Source organism: Cupressus sempervirens, chromosome 5 (genome assembly GCF_028749045.1).
Source record: "Cupressus sempervirens isolate cs-2001-9-10 chromosome 5, ASM2874904v1, whole genome shotgun sequence".
NCBI lineage: Eukaryota > Viridiplantae > Streptophyta > Pinopsida > Cupressales > Cupressaceae > Cupressus > Cupressus sempervirens.
The window spans coordinates 912,546,817-912,567,271 of NC_143122.1; the positions used below are offsets into that span (position 1 = coordinate 912,546,817).

The 20,455-nt window shown below is 35.0% G+C and overlaps 1 protein-coding gene across 3 annotated transcripts in view; it reads right to left on the bottom strand.

Annotated features, from left to right (window-relative positions):
* The window catches only part of LOC149558876 (Transmembrane amino acid transporter family protein), a 144,292-nt gene that overhangs the window by 39,246 nt on the left and 84,591 nt on the right, over positions 1 to 20,455 (bottom strand). For 2 of the 3 annotated variants that reach the window (XM_089832890.1, XM_089832891.1), the window contains exons 4-9: positions 2,745 to 2,768; positions 2,231 to 2,411; positions 1,902 to 2,121; positions 1,360 to 1,495; positions 1,218 to 1,241; positions 948 to 1,092 (exon numbers count right to left, since the gene is read on the bottom strand). In XM_089832890.1, the coding sequence (XP_089689016.1) occupies positions 948 to 1,092; positions 1,218 to 1,241; positions 1,360 to 1,495; positions 1,902 to 2,121; positions 2,231 to 2,411; positions 2,745 to 2,768 (730 nt within the window). Of the gene's footprint in view, positions 1 to 947; positions 1,101 to 1,217; positions 1,242 to 1,334; positions 1,496 to 1,901; positions 2,122 to 2,230; positions 2,412 to 2,744; positions 2,769 to 20,455 lie in introns of all 3 variants that reach the window. The other variant, XM_089832889.1, reaches the window with a different exon arrangement.

Here is a 20,455-nt window from a genome sequence, read left to right on the forward strand (position 1 = left end):
AAGGAGAGAGAGAGAGGAGAAGGAAGCATGGTGGGAGGTGATGTCTATGTAGGTAAACATAGAATTAGCTCATGTTTATAGAAGCTTCTTCTGTAAATTCATTGTCTTACTATTATAATTTCATTATTAGTTGGAATGATAGTAGTACTGAATATTAGTTTTTGCTTTGAGATTGAAAACTTAAAATTAAGGTAGAGATTTGTAGAGCTCCCTTTCCCATTGAGTATATAATGTGGATGAATCATAAATGATAGATCTTTCTCATTCTCTTTTCTTAGCACAGAATAAAAAATGCTGCTGCAGTCTGGAAGTCATGAGTTTACAGAAGGATATGCAAATGCAATTGATTTTGCACAATCTGGTGCCCCAATTTTCTGATTAGTTCATTCTAATATTTTACATTTTTCAGCATGTTTCCTAATGATGGTTTAGGAATACAACTGAACTAGGATGCATAAATTTTACTCATTACATGAACAAAAAAAGTCAGAGGAAGAAGAAGAGATTGCATCATTTTCAGTCTTGAGGCTCTTTGCTTTTTTGTCCAATCAGCTTCATAGCTAAGTCAAATGTATTTATATGACTACAATACCAATATGGTGTCTTCAAAGTTATCAAACCAAGAAATTCACAAAGTGACAATGTGAAGATCTGTCTTCCATAATGCATACCTAATCAATATGTGTCCAACATAACCAAACTTAAATGAACTTGAATTGTTGTTCCAGATGAATACATAATATACATATGCAAAATGGTTTGAGGTACACTGTTATTTTCTCTTCAAATGTTCAACATATCAACCAATGACTGGGAGACTGTTTTTGTGAACAATATACACTGGCATTTTTTCTTATGCAGTTAAATGTTTCATTTTCTTAAGAACAGAAACTGCAAGAAAATTACATGTAATACTTTTTCATATACTTTAGAGAATAAAAACTTACCAAAAAAAGGAACAAGAAAAGCAACGCAAACTGTTGAGACAACAAGCATTGTCCGTATAAAAATGGATGCCCATTGCTCAGTTTTGGAATTTTTTTGTGGAAGCAACTCCTCCAAGCTTCTTGCAACAGGATTTAGTAATAAAGCATATTTGTCTAGAGTTAAGGGGATATCAATCTTCAAATTATATCCAACAAGAAATTACAGCTAGATAGTAACCACAATTAAAGGAATAAATTTTCATAAAGTACTTGATTTACTCTGTTGCGAGGATATTTGGTAAAAGGATTGATAACCTGACAGAATTTCAACCATTTTGTCAGAAAATATTATAAAAGACAAAAGGATAAATAGTACATGGATTAAGTGAAAGAAAAAACATATAATACAAAAATAAAATAAAGATAAGCTCACTGTTGTCCAGACTGCAATTTTCGAAGCAACTGATCGTCTTGGCAAGTTCAAGGTGATTTGGGAAAGTGTACCCTGACCAAACATGAGGAAGCCCATAATTGCCATCCCTCCATAGAGTATAACACACAGCACAAAGCTGGATACAAAAATCCAAAACCAATATCAATGATTCAATGTAATATCATGCACTATTCATGGTTTAGCAGAATGGGTGTCCTTCCTACTAAAGTTTCTATATTTCCACAACTAATTCTTCTTCTGAAGATGATAAACCATAGTTGATTCCACAGCATTCTTATGATTTTTTTTTCTTTCTTAATGATTTTCAATATATTTGAATGTTCCAGAAAAAAAATCAGATAGCCCAAAAAAAGAAAATTAACAAAAATAATTCCTAAAAAAATAAGGTGAATCTTTAATTTCAATTGGAAACAATATAGGAAAACTTTTGAAAAAACAGGACAGAAAAGTTGAAAATGTTATCCACAAATCTTCATTGCCTTTAATTCACTCTGAACTTCCATATAGGTTGTCGTCAATACCTCACTACCAATACCATGCCAAATTGACTGCGGTCTGCCATTGATGCGTAGATGTTGGGGAACACAGAATGGCCAGAGTAACAAAACCCATACACACCAACAGCAAAAGGAATCTGGGCCCAGTTTGCAAATGGACCTCCATAACGAAAACCTAATCCATCAGCAGCTCCCACCCAAAAAACTGAGATAACTACCAATACAGTGGCAAGGACTCCTCCAGCTGCATATGAAATATATTCAAAAGAGAAGTAAAATGAAAATAATTCTTGAAAATATTACACAAAAATGAAGGAAAACACACAGGCATACCAAAAGGAAGACAATGAAACCTGAAAGGTAAGAAAGAATACGCAAATCCTTGAGCCAAACAGTTGGAAGGACTATCAGTGCTGTTAAAATACCAAAGGAATGGTTAGAACTTAATTGAACCCCACCAACATCAAAATGGAAACCTGGGAAAAGCCTTGTCAAATTGTCTCCTTCCAATATGACGAACTCTACACAGTATGCCTGGATCATAAAAAAAAGGTGTAAATATCATATAAAAGAAGAAAGGATATTAAAGACATTAGATTTCTTCTGGTATATTTAATCTTTTCATCTTCCCTAGGAAAGTAACCCCACCAATTTCCTACATCTAAGCGTGGTGCCTGCAGTAAACCGCTCGACAAAAATATGGCCACTAACAAAGAAGGGATGTCAGGAATGAGGCCCACCACAGAGGTAGCCAGCCAAGGAAATAGATCCCATGACCTCCTGTATACCATATCCAACACTCAAATCCCTCGAACTATTCTACCAGAGTATCCTGTATTTAGTTAACTAGATGATTCAGATACTTACATAGAGTTCGCAATATAAAACGATCTGCATAAACAAGACAGAACTTATATGAGAAGTACTGTTCCACGAAAAGAAAAAAGAGATGACTACAATTATACAATAACAGACTTATTTGAACTTCATCATTATGATAAGCTTACAAAGAAAGGAAAAGAAGCTAGCTAAGTGAAAGAAAATATTACATTTATGCAGTTGAAATCATTTGTGACAAGACTTAAAACTAATAAACAGTCATGAAATCTCCAAAATGGAGGACTAACTACATCCTTCCAGGGATGCCTATAAAAAATATCAACTCATTGTTCCTCTCTTTTAATCATTCTTATTTAAAGGAACTTCACTCTGTAATTTCTGTGGTTGAGTGCTTTTGGTAATATTGTAGACTTAATCAATTTAGTCCTAAACTGTAATACAAACAGATTTGAATTGAGGCCATTACTCTCCATGAGAAAAAAACCTAGATGATTTGTAAGTAAATAATTGTTAGCGTCAATTCTCAAATCAACAGGAAAGCAATATTTATGAATTAGTTGGATAAGTGCCTCAACAAGTAGTTATTGTTAATGTTTTTAGACCAGGAATGAAACAAGTAGCAAAATATCAGAAAATAAACAATAAGACACAGTATTTATCAGCCACACTCAAAATATATCCCTTATTGAATAATCAGAAGACTCAATACAAAGCTCACAAGCTTTCCTAGAAGAGATTCTTCTTCACTGAGATTGTACTTAACAAACACTAATAGAATGTCATTTCACACTTGACATATACAATATATAGAATGTTTTTTCATTTATCATCAAAATTCATACAACTACAATAAGCGCCTGTAAAAACCACACAGAGAATGCGCTACTAGAATGGCTGCCCGAAACTATGAGTAGACCACAGTTTCTCCAATCAAGAAATATCCTTCATGGCTACAATCAATATCTCAAATCACGCACTAAAAAATTTCCAATGTGCAGGAATACAGGCAATGATCCAATAGAAGAATAATGTTTTAAAATTCACTATGCACTGATCCTTCAAAATGATGCTCAAGGAACACAGACGAGCCAATGGTGACAATCTATGTCATAATCCAACTAAGAGGACATGTCTTCAAAGGTTAAGCATTACAAAATATGAATCACCCAGAATTCCAAATAGAAGGTACAAACACACATAAGAAATGAAGATAACAGTTCCACAAATGAAGACCCAAAGCATTCCAGCATCTTCAGCATTCAAGACACAATGACATTTACGTATATTGATGGAAAGAAAAAAAAATGCCAAAACAAACTACTGAACATCATGAATAAAACACGATAACAATAAAGAAGCTGAAACATAACCTTCATTGCAATTACTGAATGACAATAAGGAATGGCATGCAGGACTGTTCACAATAACAGTGATGCAAAATATGATGCAGCTCTACAAAGATGAGCAAAATTGCACGCACACAATCTTGTATACTTGAGTAATTGATTCAAGAGATCAAAATGTCTCCTTTATAGCTACAAACAGTAACACTTCTTGATAGCAAGGGAGATATCATTTCCGGATTTTCATGTCATGGAGTCTCTCAACATGGCAGTCACAATGGTTACAACCATTTGTGAGAAAAACGAAATTTGTCATTGTTCCTCTCAATGTGATAGCATCATGGAGTCACTCAACATGATGTTCACCATGGCTACTCCCATGTGTGAAATAAACACAAGCTCACATCATGGAATTGATCAACATGATGTTTTCATGGAGTCTCTCAACGTGACATCTACTATGGCTACTCCCATGAGTGGAAAGAGAAGCAAGGGCTTTCACCTCAAATTTATCAGTCTTAGATAAAAATGCATTACAAGGGCTTTCACCTCAAATTTCTCCGACTCAAAGAAAAATGCATTACAAGGGCTTTCACCTCAAATTTCTCCATCTTAGAGAAATATACATTACAAGGGCTTTCACCTCAAATTCCTCCCTCTCAAAGAAAAATGCATTACAACGGATTTCACTCCAAATTTCTCCCTCTCAAAGACAATGCATTAAGCTCATAATAAGAACAACAGAATGCTGAGACACCTCAACAAAGACACCCGCTTAGCAAGGGCAGAATTCTCATAGCTCTAATTATCAAAATGAATTACAATTGGCTCCAATGTTTGACCAAATAATGAACTTTTGAGGCCACACTACTTCTCTAGTTTGCTGATCCTTTGCAAAGAATTTGGCACTCTCCCTCTACCACACAAGCTCCCTCTAAAACTTATCGATCTTAATGAAGTCCTCCCTCGTCATCTCATCAAGCTTTCCCTTGATGAAATAAATATTCTCCAATATTGGCTTCATCTCCAATGCATTAACCCTCTAAATGTCATTTCTTCCTCTTCGTAGAAACTAAATGCAAATACAATCTGCATAGTTTCTTCCCATGGTTGCAAACAATGTACTCATGTTTGTTCATTTCTACTACCTGTATGACTCCCTTACAAGATGCATAAACCTCTTATTTCCTTGAATTCCTTATGTAATATCTAATTATCCTATAACTTCTCAATCTATCCTGGAAGCACTTTAGAGAGATTATTAATAGACTTAATCTATGTCTTGAAGAGAAATATGCAGACTAATGCTATGAGCATGCATGATTCACTATTCCTGATGTTATTGCATGAATTAACTACACAAAAAATAAGATCAATATTCAAAGGTATAATCATAAAATACTTCTCTTTATTGTTGATCAATTTAGCAATACCCTTCAAATTTCAGTTTGCATATCCCTTATAGTTCAATGGACTTGACTGCTACAGCAACAAGCATCCATATCTTATCCTGGGAACAATAGGATATACACCATATAAAAATGCAGAAAATAAATCATCAAGTGAATTGCAAACAAATTGCCTACTCAAGCAAAACCAAAAACTCATATTTAATGACAACAATACCAAAATGGTATGCAATCACCAATGGTGAGCATTGTTTTCCAATGAAAAATGCCTCTCATAGAATGTTCCAAGCACCAATTCATGACATTAGATTTTCTCTTCCCTCACCATGCACAAGTGTTATTGCTCCTATCACCAGTTCATTGAGATTACCCAAGATGGGAATGGCCCTTTGACATGTCCTATCCATTTTCAAAACTTGATGTCTAACACTACTTATTGACATGTCTTAACTTGGCTCTAATACCACCTAGTGTTTTTAGACAGGGAATGAGATAAGAAGCAAAATATTAGAAAAGAAGCAATAAGATAAAATATTTATCCTCATGAAACCTTCCAACCTGAGGGGAAAAACCTAGGCACACTCAAAATATTTCCTTTATTGAATAATCATAAGACTTGATATAAAGCTAACAAGATTTATGAGAAGAATTGCTTCTTCACTAATATTGTACTTAACAAACTCTAGTAGAATGTCATTTCACACTCGACATCTACAATGTATAGAATTCCATTGATTAATCATCAAAATTCATATAACTACAATGAGTGCCTATAAAAATCACACAGAGAATGTGCTACCAAAAATGACTTCCCAAAAACATTAACAAACTAGGGTTCCTTGAATCAAGAAATATCCTTCATGACTACAATCAATAACTCAAATCACATTGTACTTGAAAATTTCCATCCTATGGGAATATAGAACAACAATCCAATAGAAGACTATCATTTTAGAATTTAGTAAACAACAATGCTCCAAAACGATGCTTAGTGGGCACAAAGCAACTCGTAGTGACAATCCATGTCATAATCCAACTCATCGGACATGTCTCTCTTCAAAGGTTAACAATTACAAAATATGAATCGCTCATAATTCCAAATGGAATACACAAGGTACAAACACAAGAGAAATGAAGACAACAGTTGTACAAATGAAGACCCAAAGTATTACAGCATCTTTAGAATTAAATACCCAGTGACATTTACATGAATTGGCAAAAGAACAAATAAAAAATATGCCTAAACCAAACTGTTGAGCCTCATGAGTGAAACATGTAAAGGAGTTGGAACATAACCTTCATCGCAATTATTGAATGACAATAAGGAATGACATGCACAATCATTCACAATAATAGTAAAGCACAATATGATGCAACTCTATGAAGACAAGAAGAATTGAATATACGCAATCTTGTACACTTGAGTAATCGATCCATGTGATTAAGATGCCTTCTATAGCTACAAATATGAGCATTTATCAATTTGAAAAGGAAGAAGAATAATCACACAGTATAGGAGTAGATCAATGAAATAATGAACTGTTTACAAAAACAAGGCCAAGTGCAAACATGTAACTAAGATGAAGAAAATAAGATCTATAATATCATAAAAAATGAAGGTAGAAAATTCTTGATACAAAAAGATCAAACATATGATATGAATATGCCTCACAACAAAACAAATGTTCATAAAATTGAGACATACAATCAAATTTGGACAACTTAGTGACAATCCTAAACAAAAGGGGAAAGGAAAAGGAAAAGGAATGTGAGAATTGGTCAAATCCAATTTCTAGAAAAGAGAAAGATACAATAAGGAACTACAAAACCAAGAAAATAGAAAAACGGATTAAGAACCACATGAGGCCAAAAAGGATCAAGTCTTGCTATTAGGCTTAAGGTATAGGCTACTTGGGGCACCTTATCATGACTTCCATCACAAGCCTCATTATGATCGAGCTCCCACATAATCATCGAGGTTTGTTGTATTGACTAATATATATTTCTTAACCTTAGAATTGGTTGTATTGCATGACTTTTCTTTGCATTGTAATATGGTTGTAGGTTTCCTAAACAAACTTATCTCATCTTATACTTAAGTAAGGATCATATCCCTAAACATATTATGCCCCTGTAGTTAAAAGATTGGTCTTCATATTAATATTTACTTACTGACTCTATTTTCCCCTTTTCTGAAGACACAAAAGTTCACAACGGCTGGGTAGGTTCAATAACTAACCTCCCTCTCAGTTGTATGAGGTACAAATCCCTCATTGGATATTCAATGTATCCATAAACTAAAACACATATACATGCTTTTAATCCAAAACAATAAAAGGCAGCACAACTCATTCTTGGACGAGAGGTCAATAATAAGATGATTATAAGGATAACAAATGGAACAAGAAGATAACAAAGACATTCAAGTCTACTGATTTAAAACTTCATTTAAAGATGATAGAAACACAAGAATCAATCAAATAATTAACCCAAAGAGATCAGAATAGCACATGAAATTTGAAGAGAACATTCACAAAATAATGTTCTACAATACAATCTCAAATAACATAGATTTAGGATGCCTTCATGAAACCAATTTGTATTGCATTGGTTCAAAGCCCCATAACATAACGATCTCCAAAGTTTCAAATATTATTTCAATTCAAGTGTTACCATCAAAAAGACAACATTCAGTATCTACTAACAAAGAGCAAAAATCGTAATATTTTTTCTCTCTCCATCTCCTAACCCCTATTCCATCTTAAAGTTCCATACTTATAGTCTTAGATAGTCAGAAGGGTCTCCGTAAAAACCTAACCCTTAGATAGTTATCAATAACAATTATTACAACTGAGTAATTTAAAAAGCAACATGTGTTTGATATGTCTTAAAATAACATAAGAGAGAAAAATAAAATAAACTAGAACTATCCAACAAGACCATGCCCGAGATCTTCATCTAGTTTCTCCTCATTGATGGAGACACGTGGTAGTGCCTAGACACAAAAAGCGTTCACAAATTCCTACATAGCATTTGAGGTAGGATTTTTGAAACTCAAGAGCTTGACCCTCCATGCGTCCTTGAGCCACTTCATCCTAGTGATCTATTTAGCATACCTCAGCAAATGATCCATGCACAGGGCCAGCATAGCTTCAATTTGAGCGATTTTAGTGAAATCCACGGCAATGGGATTACTTTCCTCCTTCACCTTTTTCATATCTTCTTCAAATGTCTTGATCAATGTTTCCATTTTGAGACTTCTTTCTTCGAACTATAGGGCACTAGTAGGGTTTATGATCTTCATATCTTTTGTGAGGTCATTGTACATGTCTTTGATTTATTTATGGATATCTTGTTCGTTCGTAATGCCAAATTCATTCATAGAGCATTTGCAAGTCATATTTTCTTTCATAATGTACGACATGCTAGGGTTCACAGCCTTCAAAGGATTCTTAGTTCGGAATTCCTTAACACCATATTGTTCCACTTCCTCAATCTGAGCAACCACAGCTGACCATTTAGGGCTTTCAACTTCCCATGCTGGAAGTTGGGTTTGAACTTCCCCAAGCAAGGCTTCAACATCATTGAACACCATGCTAGATTCTTCGATGAACTGTTTCCCTCTCTAATTATACCATCAATCCATTCATGCATTGCTAGAACCACTGATTTACCCTTCTATAACTGGTTCAATAATTTCTTACTTTCAAAAGAGTTAGGATCAAAGTTTTGTGGGGGTTGATCCATGGAAAGTGCTCCTAACTCGTTGAGGTTATCAATATACTCCGCCATGGCATTAATGATTTCTTCAATTCTCTTTTTTCTTTGGCATCCCTTTGAGATTGAACCACCATTTCCTAACTAGAGTGCAATAGCATGTGGTCTTTAGTTCCATGATTAAAGACTCCAAGAGCGACTTCGGTTACTTCAAAGTCACCAATGCTCAAATCAGTTGAACCCTCTTTTGGTTTGTGTAGAGAAACCTTGTAACACCCCACCAAGGAACCCAAAAGAAATTAACCTAAAGTTTCACTAAGTTTGCCAAACATTTTTCTTTTAAAAATTATAACAACAAGAGATAATATAGCAGAAGCAATAACTCACATACATACAACCAATCCATAAATAGATTACATCTCTTAAGGGTTCCATGACATTGAATCACATGTGTAAGTTTTATTAATATTAAATCTGATACAAAAAAAATCCACATCATAGAACAATCACAAGTGCGAATCCAATAATATGCAATTACATAAGATGCCACATGGCATAATCAGAATGCATGATCATCTGTTGTACAAGTCATAGGGTATGAAAATATCAAAGAATATACATTATGAATAAAATACATCATCTCATAAGATCTCTGATAATCAATTTAAAGTACAAAAAAATATAACCATCCATTAGAAATGCAAGATTAGAATTAAAGGAACAACTGCACAAGTACATCCAACTATCGGATCTCAATGGTATAAGAAACACTACCACCTGAACTCGTGGAACCTAAATGGACCACTCCCATCGTGCTCAGGAGATAATCTCAAGTCCCAAATGGATATCAATCCCAAAAGTCATAACCATCATCTAGGTCAAGGAAATCTTGATAACAATCTATCTCAAAGGGACTAAGACACAAGTAAGATCTAATCCTAGAGGCAACAAAGACAAGTAGGAGATCTACTATGTAAGTGGGCAAGTGTCATCACATGAGCCAACTCTAAGGTTACCCTGGAAACCTCTCTGGACTTCAGCCCTCTAGTGTCTCTGTGTAGCATCAGTATCCTTTCATTCAGACAAGACATATCAACGAGGCAAAGTCACAACCAAGCATCCTCTCTACTCCCATCCTAGCCTATACTAGCACTCAAGGAATGGGCAAGGAAAAACATTGACTCTTATTAATTCATTTAAAACCCATTTAATAAAATTTTATCACTTATTAAAACAACGTACAATGGGTTACCCAGGCAGCCTCTTTAGGAATCCAGTCTCTATTGCAAGCCACTTCCTAACATACACATAGATAACCCACCCTAAGCTTATAAAAAGTACAACTCATGAAATCACAATTTTCACCTCAGTCCTATACGAGCAACTGGAAAATGCCTGAAGATAAATCACAATATTCACCTCAGTCCTATGCAAGCAACTGGAAAGTATCTATAGATAAATCACAATATTCACCTCAGTTCTATACAAGCAACTGAAAAGCATCAAAAGATAACTGATTAAAACTCAAAGGTTACACAAGGAAAATCACACCATTCACCTCAGTTCTATAAAAGCAACTAGAAAGCACTAATAAGCAACTGATCAAAACTCATCATTGAAATATGTGAATACATCACAATGGTCGGGTATAAAAGATTGTGACCAAAATATACATAACATCACCATAGAACCAAATCCCCCAAGCCTCTGGTAAACATCTTGACTGATCAACGTACTACGCCAACCCCAATCCCAACACAAAGTAAAACATACACCACAACAAGTGTAGTTTCATAATCTGTTTGGTTTTGAAAAGATAAGATCTCGATTTAAAAACAAGGTTCAAGTTTTCAAGTTCACAAAGAAAACAAGTTTACTTAGTGTAGAAAACAATTTCATGTAAATGAATCCATTTTTAAAAAAATAACACCCACAAATTTCAATTGGAAAAGTTTCCCTAAATATAAATCTGAAAAATGTCTTTTAAATCAATTTTAATTTTATAAAACATATTTACAACATTATAATTAAACATTATTATTAAAATTTTATCAAATATTATTAAATAAAATAATAATATTAATAATATTAGTAATAATATAAAAAATATTTATAAAAAAGCCAAAAATCTTAATGTGATTACATATTACATACCCCAAAATTGGAGAGGCCACAATGCGGCTTGGCTCCTTTGGTAGCATCCGTTGCTATGTTAGTGTGCTTGCCATCGCAGCCAATGCGGGGGAGGTCACAGCCCCTCCTCTCTTTATTTTATATATATTGAAAAATAAAAACAATACCCCTCCCCCCAAAACTTACAAAAAATTTATTTTCAATTTCTGTTTTGTTATAAAAATTAGTAATTTTTATTAAGATATATGTATATATATATATATTTACAAACTTTCCAGTATAGATCTAATAGGAAAACAAATACAAACTATCAAATTTGTAAATTTAATTTCTAGTAATCTTTTCTAAACCCCCATTTGGAATTTAAGTTTTGAATACAATATGATTTCTACTAAGAATTTTTAATTGATTTCTCTCATAGACTATTCACGAAAATCAACTTTTCTCAAACAAGGGTTTTAACCCGAATTAATTTCAGAAAAAGATCCATAACAAACACAAAGAAGACAGAGAAATTTCGAAGCAAAATTACTATGCGAAACTCAACAAGATCCTACCTCAATCTAATGCTAACCAGACGAGGGCTCGGAGCTCGCAAGAAATTCCTGTCAGAAACCTCTTTCTCAATATTTTCTCCTTCAATCCTATGTGGAGAAATGAGCTCTAATTTCTTAATACAGAGCTTTCTCCATTTAGGGTTTTGGTTTTACAATCACACGGAGCCTTTTTCTTTAACATTTTATTTTATTTTTATTTTATGTGCAAACTTTTTGCATTTTAATTAAAACAAACTTTATTAAATTTAACTACTAATAATATTTAGAGTACTAAATCATTAAAGACAAAGTACTAAATCAAACTCAAGGTCAAAATCTCAAATTCATGTCACTTGATGAATTCGGCAAGGTAAATAACTCAAATACTTGTCCTACTTTTTAGGACACTTGGCTTAAGGTTACAATTTGGACTCAAGAACTCTCTCCCCTCTTTACCATTAAGATATTGCAATAATGCACGCTTGTGATTTTTTCACACCATCGCCCCAAAATTTTTGGGGACCCCCTTTTTTAGGCAAGCCTTGGCAATTTTTGCAAGTGTTGAGAATTTTTCAGTTTCCTTAGCAAAATTTGGGGTTGTCCAAAGGTTTTTGAATTGGCAATTTTACACCTTGGATGCCTTCTGGCCAAAAAGGGATTTGTTTTGTTTTCACCTGGTGAGAAACTAGATTTTCTTAAACATGTAATTTCATCCTTAGGCCTAATAGGTTACAATAACAACATTTTTTTGATGGCTAAAACAATATCTGGCAGGATAAAATTGCAAATTTTGGACTTAGACGAATTTTGAAAATTTGATTTAATTGAACAAGCTTGAACATTTTCAAAATAAATTTTAGATTTAGTCATTTTGGAAAATCTTAAAAAAAATTTGGTGAAAAGAAATTTTGATAGTGAAATTGAATTTAGAGTTTGAATTTCAATTGCTAGGAAAAAGATTTATTTTGTTAAAAAAAAAAAATTGAAATTGTATTGCAAAATTGAAATTAGATTAAATTGCAAAATCTCATTAATTTGGTTGAAATTTTGCCTAAAGGATTTTAGAAATGTTAAAGGAAATTGATAATTTGGAATTGAAAATTGATTTTTGGCTTGCTAGATTCGATTTTAATGATATTTTAATTGTCAAAATATTGTCAAATGAAAATTTTGACATCTCCTAGACTTACCTTGTTTCTATTTTGCAATTCTAGGTTAGGCTGGCAATTAAAAGGGGTCAATTTCACTACGGGGCCTAGTTATTTTCATGTTTTATTTAAAACTAGGCCATTTTGGGGGGTTTAACTTAAGTTTTTATTTCCCTCTAGGCAAGTTGGCCCACTCTAGAGGTCAATAGGAGGATATAGGAAGGGGCTTCCCGCTCTTATTTCCTCATTCCATTTCCACTCCTCTTGCTTGGTGTTGAGTGATTTCTTCTAGCTGGGAAAATTTCTCCTTTAGCAGCCATTTTGGCTTGAGGATTTCCATTTTTGGGCAACAAATTTCTTCCTAGAGGCTGGACAATTTCTACCCTAAGGCAAATTTGTTGGTGAAAATCTGATTTTAGGCAAGATTCGGTGATTTTTGAGGTCTGATTTGCCTCCTAGGGCAGCAATTTTTTTTTCTTCAGCTGGGGTGATTTTGTTTGGTGGAGAGACATGGTACTTTGAGGTCTGATTTTTGCAAGTGTGGGCAAATTTAGAAGGACAAAATTCTGATTTGGAGCAGACTTTTTTGCCCTAGGGCAATGATTTTTCTTCTATTTGGCCGATCTTGGGAGGGAGGTCAAAAGTTGGTAAAAGGAGCAGATTTTTGCAAGTAATCCATTTGTTATGGCATCACGTTTTTGAGGACCAAAATTTTCGAGAGCTGAATTTGACGAGGCCCTATTATTGCTAGAAGGAAAACTTAAGGTAAAATTTCTATTCATCTTTAGAGATGAAGATTGGTTTAAAGGAAGATTTTATTTCTTGTTCTTGCTTGGTTCGTTTCCCTTATCTTCTTCTTGCACTATTCATCCACCACTTCATCATCTCCATTGATAAGCTGAAATTGGGAGATATAAGTGTAGATTTCATGATAGGACATTTGAAGAGGCAGAAATAAGCTAGACCACCCTAGGATTGGACGATTATAAGTGTAACAATAGGATTTGGAGAGGTAGAAGTAAGTTAGATTCCATCAATAGAAAGAAGTTGGGAGACTTATAAGTGTATTTCATATCATTTAGAGCAAAAAAGCAAAAATAAGTGTTTAGGATGGTAGATGTTAGTACAAGAAAGAACCCAAAGAGAATGAATACCAAAAAAGACAAAAAAGACATGATACCTAAGACCACCTTTTTGTCGAAAATGAGGCAAATAAGTGACACCAATATCAGCATGGTGAACATGGTACAGCTAAAGGATAGATTGAAGGAAGGACATCCCCCATGGTGAAGAAGATCTACAAGAGCGGAATTGTACACACGGGGGCTTTCTCTCCTACCTTGCCTTATCCGGAATTGGTAATGGAGTGTGCATCTCGGTTTGATATTGTGACCAAGTCCATTTTTTATGAACGGAAAAGAGTGTTGGCTAACATTAGCAGACAAGTAGTCAAAGAAGTATTCAATATTCCCCAGTATAAAGGCATGACAGTGGTAATGATGGATCAAACAACCAAGTTCTTTTAGGATAATCAAAATGCCTACTTCATTCATCTAAAGAAGAAATGGTTACACGAAGGCAAGAAGGGAGTTACCAAGTCATCAAAGCTCACCAGGTCAAATTTCAAATCAGAGTATGGCAACCTTATTATGTTTCTCAGCCGAATCATGGGCGTGGCTCAAGGTATGCAATTTGAGAACTGGATGTACTATTTAATTGATGAAATTGAAAATGGAAAGAGAAAGTTTGATTGGGCTAGAATTAAAAGTGAAAATTTAGAGTTGCAACTGAGGACAATACAAATTCAAAAGAAATTCTTCATGGGGTCCTACCTTTTCTATCTAATTGCGAGACTATATGAACATCCTAGACTTAAGGCCTTAGGGGTGATTGGCAATAGTATGGGGCAATGTTTGGTGCATGAGTGTTATCCACAACTTCATTGGCACAACACCAAAGATTATAAGATGTTTTATGACACCTTTTCCATGAAGACAGTAAGGATACTACAAGGGACACCTGCTAGGAGGCTCTCATCAGAAGTGGAAGCAAAAGTTAAGAAGTATGGGAGTTGGTTCATCCAATTTCCACAATTCACATATATCAAAGTAGCAAGAAGTACAGTTTTTCCCAAGAGACTTCCAAGGTACCCGCCCGATAGAATAGTTTTGATGGAGTTGACTAGGCAACTTGAGCATTATGACAAGATGATGAAACTTAAATGTGAGACAAGGATTACCTTCTCATTTGGAATAGGCAATGATACTTGCCTCAATCCTATCACCTTTGCAGCTACAGAGGAGTTAGAACGGTATCATCTAGGATGGTATAGAGAAACACAAGGATTCAATCCTACTGGTCTTATCAAGGCATCTCACGAAAACACATTCAAACATATTCCTACTATAGAATATTTTTGGGCCAATGCACAGGATGAATTACATGTGAGGAAGCTAGCTTTCTCAAGATCGTTAGTGGGCATGATGAGGGCAATCAGATGGAGAGCCTTAATATTCCCGATTAGCTAGAAGATGATGAACATGTGCTAAGGGGACATTATGATACAGTGGATGGAACAGAATTGGGTCCAATGGATTGGGATGATCATTAGGATCCTTCTTTAGATGCAGTTACAAGGGCAGTTGATCTACACACTGAGTCATGGTACAATGAGAAGTTAAGGCAATTATAAAGTTGGAAGGTATGCCTTACTTATGAGAAGACGAAACTGGAGGAAGAAGGTCCAATGGAGTCAATCGAACAAAAAGGTGGGGGCAATAGCAAGCAAAAAAGAGCAGTTAAGAGCAAGAAAAGAAATTTGGAGGTTGAGAAAAGTAAAGAACATTAAAAGCCTCCAACAAAGAGATAGAATGCAGCACCATCAAGGGAGTGCATAATTGAGGCTAGGAGCCAAGAGGTTAATACAAGTAGACAAAGGGTCCCGTAGAGGTGAGCTTTGATTTAGAATAAAGTGGTTACAGTAACAGTACCAAATATTCTCCTCTCTCAAAGAACCAACATAGAGATGATATGACAGTCACTAGTGAAGAAGAGGATAGGCCAATTGATATTGAGGAAGTAAGCTAGGCACCTGAAGCTGTTGGTGATGCTTTGTAGTTAAGGCAAATGCTTATGCCATGAGGTGAGGTGGTGACTATCCGAACTATTGAAGATATTCAAGGGTTAATAGAAAAGGGAGATAGTGAGAAACAGGAACAAATTGAAGAAATAGTGGCAAAGGTAATCAGTAGTGATGATGAGGGTGACCGAAAAGTTCAGATTTCTATACAAAAGGCTAGCAAGACAATGGATGAGATTGTGGCCCAAGAGTATGAGATAGTAGAGCATAAATTGGGAAAAATCACAGATGACATGGAGTGTGAGGAGATCTAGGAAGGTATGGTTTCAATTAGAGAAGGGTCGAGAAAGGAAAATGAGAGGATTGTAAAGTTGGAGGCCAAAAACAAGTATTGGAGAGATTGTTAGCCTATCCTACAGTTGCATCAAGTAGCTCTTCTGCAAGATAGCAGAAGCAACATAGAAGAGATATCAACTCAACTACATGAAATCAAAGATTGGATTAGTGATATAATTCAAGATGGGTGAAATTTCTTGCCTTCCTTTATCTTGACATTCAGGTCATTAGTGGCTATTAGAGACATTCACAACATTTGAAGAGGAGTGGAAGGATTTTCTTCTAGTCAAGGACTTAGCCATTCCTAGGCTAAGGGCAGTTATTGGGTTACCAGAAAGATATTTGGAGAGGACCAAGTTGGTGGATGGAGGAATGAGTACGGTGGAGTCTTGGTAGGTTGCCTTGACCAGAAAATTGAGGATACTTGAAGAGATATAGAATGAGATTGCACAACATAGCCCAAGCGTTAACACTTCCATATCAACCATGATGAGCGATGTTGGGGTTGCACTTGATTTTAAAGATATCAAAGAGGAGAGCATCAATGAGATAGAGTTTAGATTAAGATTGGATGAGTTGGGGAAGGTTGTCATCAAGAAGAAGCATTTTGGCACCCTTGCCTCCCTCAGTGCCCTTATCGGATTTGTGAAAGAATATGAGAAGGATCATGAGAAGACACTGCAAGCAGTGAGCAAGATGAAGCACACACCTTTCCCTCCAATGAAGGAAGTCAACGATAGGCTAGCCAAGTTCATTGCCTTGGCATTGAAAGAAAAGGGTAGAATTTTATTAGAGGATCATTTGATGTAAGCCCAAGTGGCAAATTTTCCTTTGTTCTTGGATAGGATAGGTGTCTGATTCTGATTGGCTACCATTTTGGTGTCTTTTCATTGTTTGTCACTTTTCCTTTTTTCATTGGTCCATTGATGAGGTGGCATCTTCTCATTAGCCAATGGGGTGGCAACCCTAGTTAGGGTTTCTAGGATTTGATCTGAATCGTTGATTTTACCTCTTAATCTCTAGCGTTGGTTGTATTTTTGGCCCCTATATAAGGCCATTTGCCCTCATGTGTAAAGTGTTGAAAAAAATTGTTGCTTCTATAATACCAAAATTGCTTCTCTTATCATTGTTGTGTCTTGCATGGTGATTAAGAACACTTGGTGTTATTGCATGGTTTCTACTTCCAATAGCTAAAGTTAAATTCTATTGAAGTTTTTAAAGTAGATTTTATTTCAAGAAAGTTGTTAAGCAAGAGTAATAATAGATGGATAGTTGTATGGTGACATTAGTGGATGTTTGATAGGGATCCATAAACTAGGCCACTAGCATCCTAGTGGCTTGTTAGGAAGCCTTGCGTGGTAATCTAGCCTTTTCCCCCTTGAATCATTGCATTTATGGAGGTAGCGCTACTGGAAAGCTTTCATTAGATTTGATCCTTGTCCATCTGCTAATCTTTCCATTCATAGGAGCAGAAGTAAAGCAGCAAGTAGTTTAGTAGTTGGAGTTTTTGAAGAGCAAAGTTGGAAGTGAGATAAATTGGAAAAGTAAATTGAGAAAGGCAATATACGTTGCAAAGCTAGATTTCATCACCGTCACAAAAAAAGTTCGACATCCTTGAAAGAATAATGTAAGCCTACCTACCATGATTAACCAACAAATCACATAAAAATAACTGAGTTAGTATCCACAAGTGTAAGGAACCTTGGAGTTTTCTCATGTTCTTCATGAGTATTTACTTTTCAAGAGAGAGTTGAGTGTTTGCTATTCTATATCAAGTATTTGATTGCTATATGTTATGTAGTGGTATAAAACTCACATCAACAATGCTCATCCTGGCAATTCAATGAAGTCGATGCCTAACACCTGCAATTTGCATAAAAGTTGAGCATGTACATATACATATAAATCTAAACTAAATAGGCAATGGCGGAAGTGGTGCATCATGTACATCCCAACTAGCAGGTGACTATGACTCTCTCCCTCAACCACATCAGAAACATCAAACATAAAGTAAAACATACAAGTGCACCTAAAGTAATGAGACTCGAACCAAGCTCGGACTCAGCAAGGGTAACTTGACTCATGACCTGGCTCAGACTCGGCAGTGACTTGACAAAGTGATAAAACCCTTGAAATTTAAAGATTTTTTTTGGATTTAAATTAATTCCATGTACCTATTATTGAATAAAGATAATAGAAGGTAATTTGATCACATACATAACATACATTGATTACGTAACTACAAAGGCAAAAAAAATTAAAAATCATTAGAGTCAGATAAGTCAATCGAGTCACCTAGGTGAGTCAGCCAAGTCAACCGAGTCAACTCAGTTGACCCATTGAGGCAAGGTTACAGGTTATTTTGACCCAACTGAGGTAACTTGACTCGCTAACTCGGACGACTCGCCCAACTTGCGGAAAGTTTCGTTTCTATGAGTACACTATACACATGCAAGTATGGGGTAAGTATCCATAGAAAACTACATATAAATCATCCAACTATCATCATGAAATAACTGAAATCACTATATGAACATATTTGTATCATCGTTGAAAGAGTAATCATGAATATATGAAATAACTGAGTATAAACTAGCTCATCAAATATATCAACTATTAGTTTTAGTGATCTTTGATCGACAAAACTATTATAATAGATATGAACAATAATGAATATCCTTACTTGATTGCTTGCAAAAACAGAGATGTAGATCTTGTCCTTCGAATGGCAATCAATTTGTCTTGATAATTAGTCTATAACTTCAATGGAGAATCAACAAATCAGAATGTATTAACGTACAGAGAGAAGTATGCAGATCGTTGGGAATTAACATGCAGAGAGAAGTATGTAGATCACTAGGACTTGTATTGCCATATATTGATATCTATCCCAACGATTTTCCTTGCACATATATACCATTGTGAAGAGTCGTGTTTCTGTAGAGTCATGAATCTACATGGCCTTTGGCCACGTAGGGTCATGCCTCTACGAATGCATAACCAATCATTCGTTTGTTTGTTTAAACAACTTCACATATCCTTTATGTATTTGGAAACAGACTATAAGGTCCCCCAATAATGATAATGGCCTTCACAATATTAGCTCAATAACTATATAAATTATTATGTGAATAGTTCAAATGTAATTACATATATATATGTGTGTGTGTGTGTGTGTGTGTGTGTGTGTGTATATGTATGTATGTATATGTATACACATATTTTATCTAAAGAATAGGATTCACATAAAACATAATTATTAAATCATTACTTCAACTAATGCTATACATCAACATCAACTAAGTATAAAATAACATCCAATTAAATCAGGTAATCCAAGTATCGCTAATCATAAAACATAATCATAAAACTGGCCTAAAAGAATTTGGCAATATAACATGAAAGGTAAAGTAGGGGTAGGCATTACAAACCTCGATGTTAACTCCCCCTATTTTAGGGTCTATGATCATATGAGTGGAATTTTTCATCTTCTTCTCTTTAGGATTCTAGAACTGTATTTACTGACCATATCTTGAACTGGTATGACCACAGGAACAAGACTTCTTTTCTTACTAACCAAATTAGTAAGCCAGTTACGAATCACTAATGATGATATGATCGTATCCAAATCTTTTGTCAGGGTTGTAATCTGACATACGGACAGAGAAAACACTATCCCTAGCTACTTGAACTTCCAACTCACCATCGTTAGATTCCATGCCCTATTCTTTGTTCAAGTTCACCTATTCTACCTCTTGAGTACTCAGCTTGCCTTGTTTCTTGGACTTAGTATGTGATTTGGTTCTCTGTACAATAGGTTGGCTCTTCATTGGCTTAGATATTGGTTGATCCAAACCCCTTGTATTACCGATACAATCGATAGAAACAAAGGTGTCAGCAATTAGCGAAGACTATACATCTCCATTCAGTTTTTCTGATTGAACTTGGATTGTCCCTTATTTCTTCTTTGATTTCAACCATGCCTTTGTATGTTCAATGACAGCATAGTCCTTTGAACTATGTCATCTTCAACGTTC